The sequence below is a fragment of the Antrostomus carolinensis genome, unplaced genomic scaffold (genome assembly GCF_000700745.2).
Source record: "Antrostomus carolinensis isolate BGI_N321 unplaced genomic scaffold, ASM70074v2 scaffold39559, whole genome shotgun sequence".
NCBI lineage: Eukaryota > Metazoa > Chordata > Aves > Caprimulgiformes > Caprimulgidae > Antrostomus > Antrostomus carolinensis.
Genome location: NW_010341275.1, coordinates 1 through 1625, shown reverse-complemented (window position 1 = coordinate 1625; position 1625 = coordinate 1). Strand labels below are relative to the sequence as shown.

The 1625-nt window shown below is 42.0% G+C and overlaps 1 protein-coding gene across 1 annotated transcript; it reads right to left on the bottom strand.

Annotated features, from left to right (window-relative positions):
* Positions 1-723: 723 nt before the first annotated feature.
* LOC104531533 (protein fem-1 homolog C-like) lies at positions 724-1356 on the bottom strand (the record flags this gene model as incomplete). Its single annotated transcript, XM_010176434.1, has 1 exon — positions 724-1356. A coding segment is annotated over exon 1 (544 nt), but the record flags the coding sequence as incomplete, so codon positions are not given.
* Positions 1357-1625: the final 269 nt, after the last annotated feature.

The window sequence follows — 1625 nt, the reverse complement described above, 5'->3', positions numbered from 1 at the left end:
TAACAAAAACCCTAAACCAACAGGTCTGCATAATTACAATCACAGCAAAACCAACAGAAAACTTCAATTTAAACTATAACACCGGGGTAAATGTAAACAGGGGCAATGAGATGTCCTTCACAACCAGTGCACCACTGTAAGTCCTTCTGTTGGTATCACAGTCACCTGTGGATTCATTTCTTTGATCCTAATAAATGTTTTTGTTTACTAACACTGAAAAAAGGTCCAAAATTACTCCAGAATTTGGAGGGAGAAGAGGGTGAAGCAAAGTGGTTATTAATTTCCAATGTAGAAAATAATTCTTCTCCTTTAAGCATTTTTCCTTGTACCAGCCTTACTGGCACAGGTCAGCTTTATGTACAGCATATTCGGTTTGTTAAGAAACAGTATGAAAAACGTATTTGAATATGTTGCTAGACCAGCCTACTACAAAGAGGTTTTCTCAGCAAGTTTATTAGCTTTTCACACGTGCATAAACGTGACAATTCATAGGACTAAGTTTTTTCAAGAATTAGGGGTTAAAATGCCCCAGTTTAGAATGAAATTATACAACCCGTGCTAACAAAGGATTAAGTTGACAAAAACTAGTAAAAACATAGCTAAATACATGTAATCTCTTATACAATTTAAGAGACTAGAATTTTGCATGTCAGTGTCCTAAAGAAGGGTAAATGAGTAACTTCATCCCTGCTGACCACAGGGGAAGTAAAAAAATTAACTTACCTTTAACACTTTTTCTGTTAACATCAGCTCCTTTTTCAAGTAAATACTGAGCAATTTCTTTGTGGCCTTTGTAACATGAGATCATCAGGCATGTATGTCCATGACGGTTTGACACTTCCAGGTCTGCTTTGTGCTCCACCAGATATTTTACTATTTCCAGGTGACCATCAAAACAGGCAGCTCTAAGCGGTGTTGAATTTGTCAGAGTTGTATTGTTGACAGATGCACCATGATCTAACAGACACTGAACCACCCTCAAGTGGCCAGCTGCAGATGCTGCCCATAATGGCGGAGCCCCCTCAATGGTCTCACCATCAAAATTCACCGAACCACCAACTTCTATTGATGCAGAGCAATGGTCCAACAAGTATTCCACCATGTCAAGGTGACCATAACGGGCTGCCATCAGAAGTGGTGTAGCACCATTGGTTTTCTCTGACATCAGTAGAGCTATCTCTTCTCTTGTTTTGCTTGCCAGTAACTTGGAAAGGAGCCGCAGCTTGCCATCACGAGCTGCGTTGAACACTGCTGTCTTTAGATCCATTTAGTCTCTACCTCTCTGCTTCTTGAAGGATACACACCTGCCTTTTTCAGGGTCACAAGCTTAGGAAACACACAGCGCAAACAGAATGTCCCCAGCTTCTTCTCAGATCGGTTTCATTTAGATGGGACAACATGAAGGCTCTGAACAGTGTCCTGACAAAGCGCAGGCTGCACTTGCTACAGATCTACAAGAAAAATAATTCTGCATGTTTTCACCTCCTACTTCGGAAACAAGCAACCACAACCGTATTTTTCTACGGCTATACCCAAACAACCTGTGGGGTACAGCTAGTGACCTGTCCTCCAGCTGCCTTCCCTGGGACCCCCCGCACTGTGCGCTGTCACCCAGGAAACCGGGG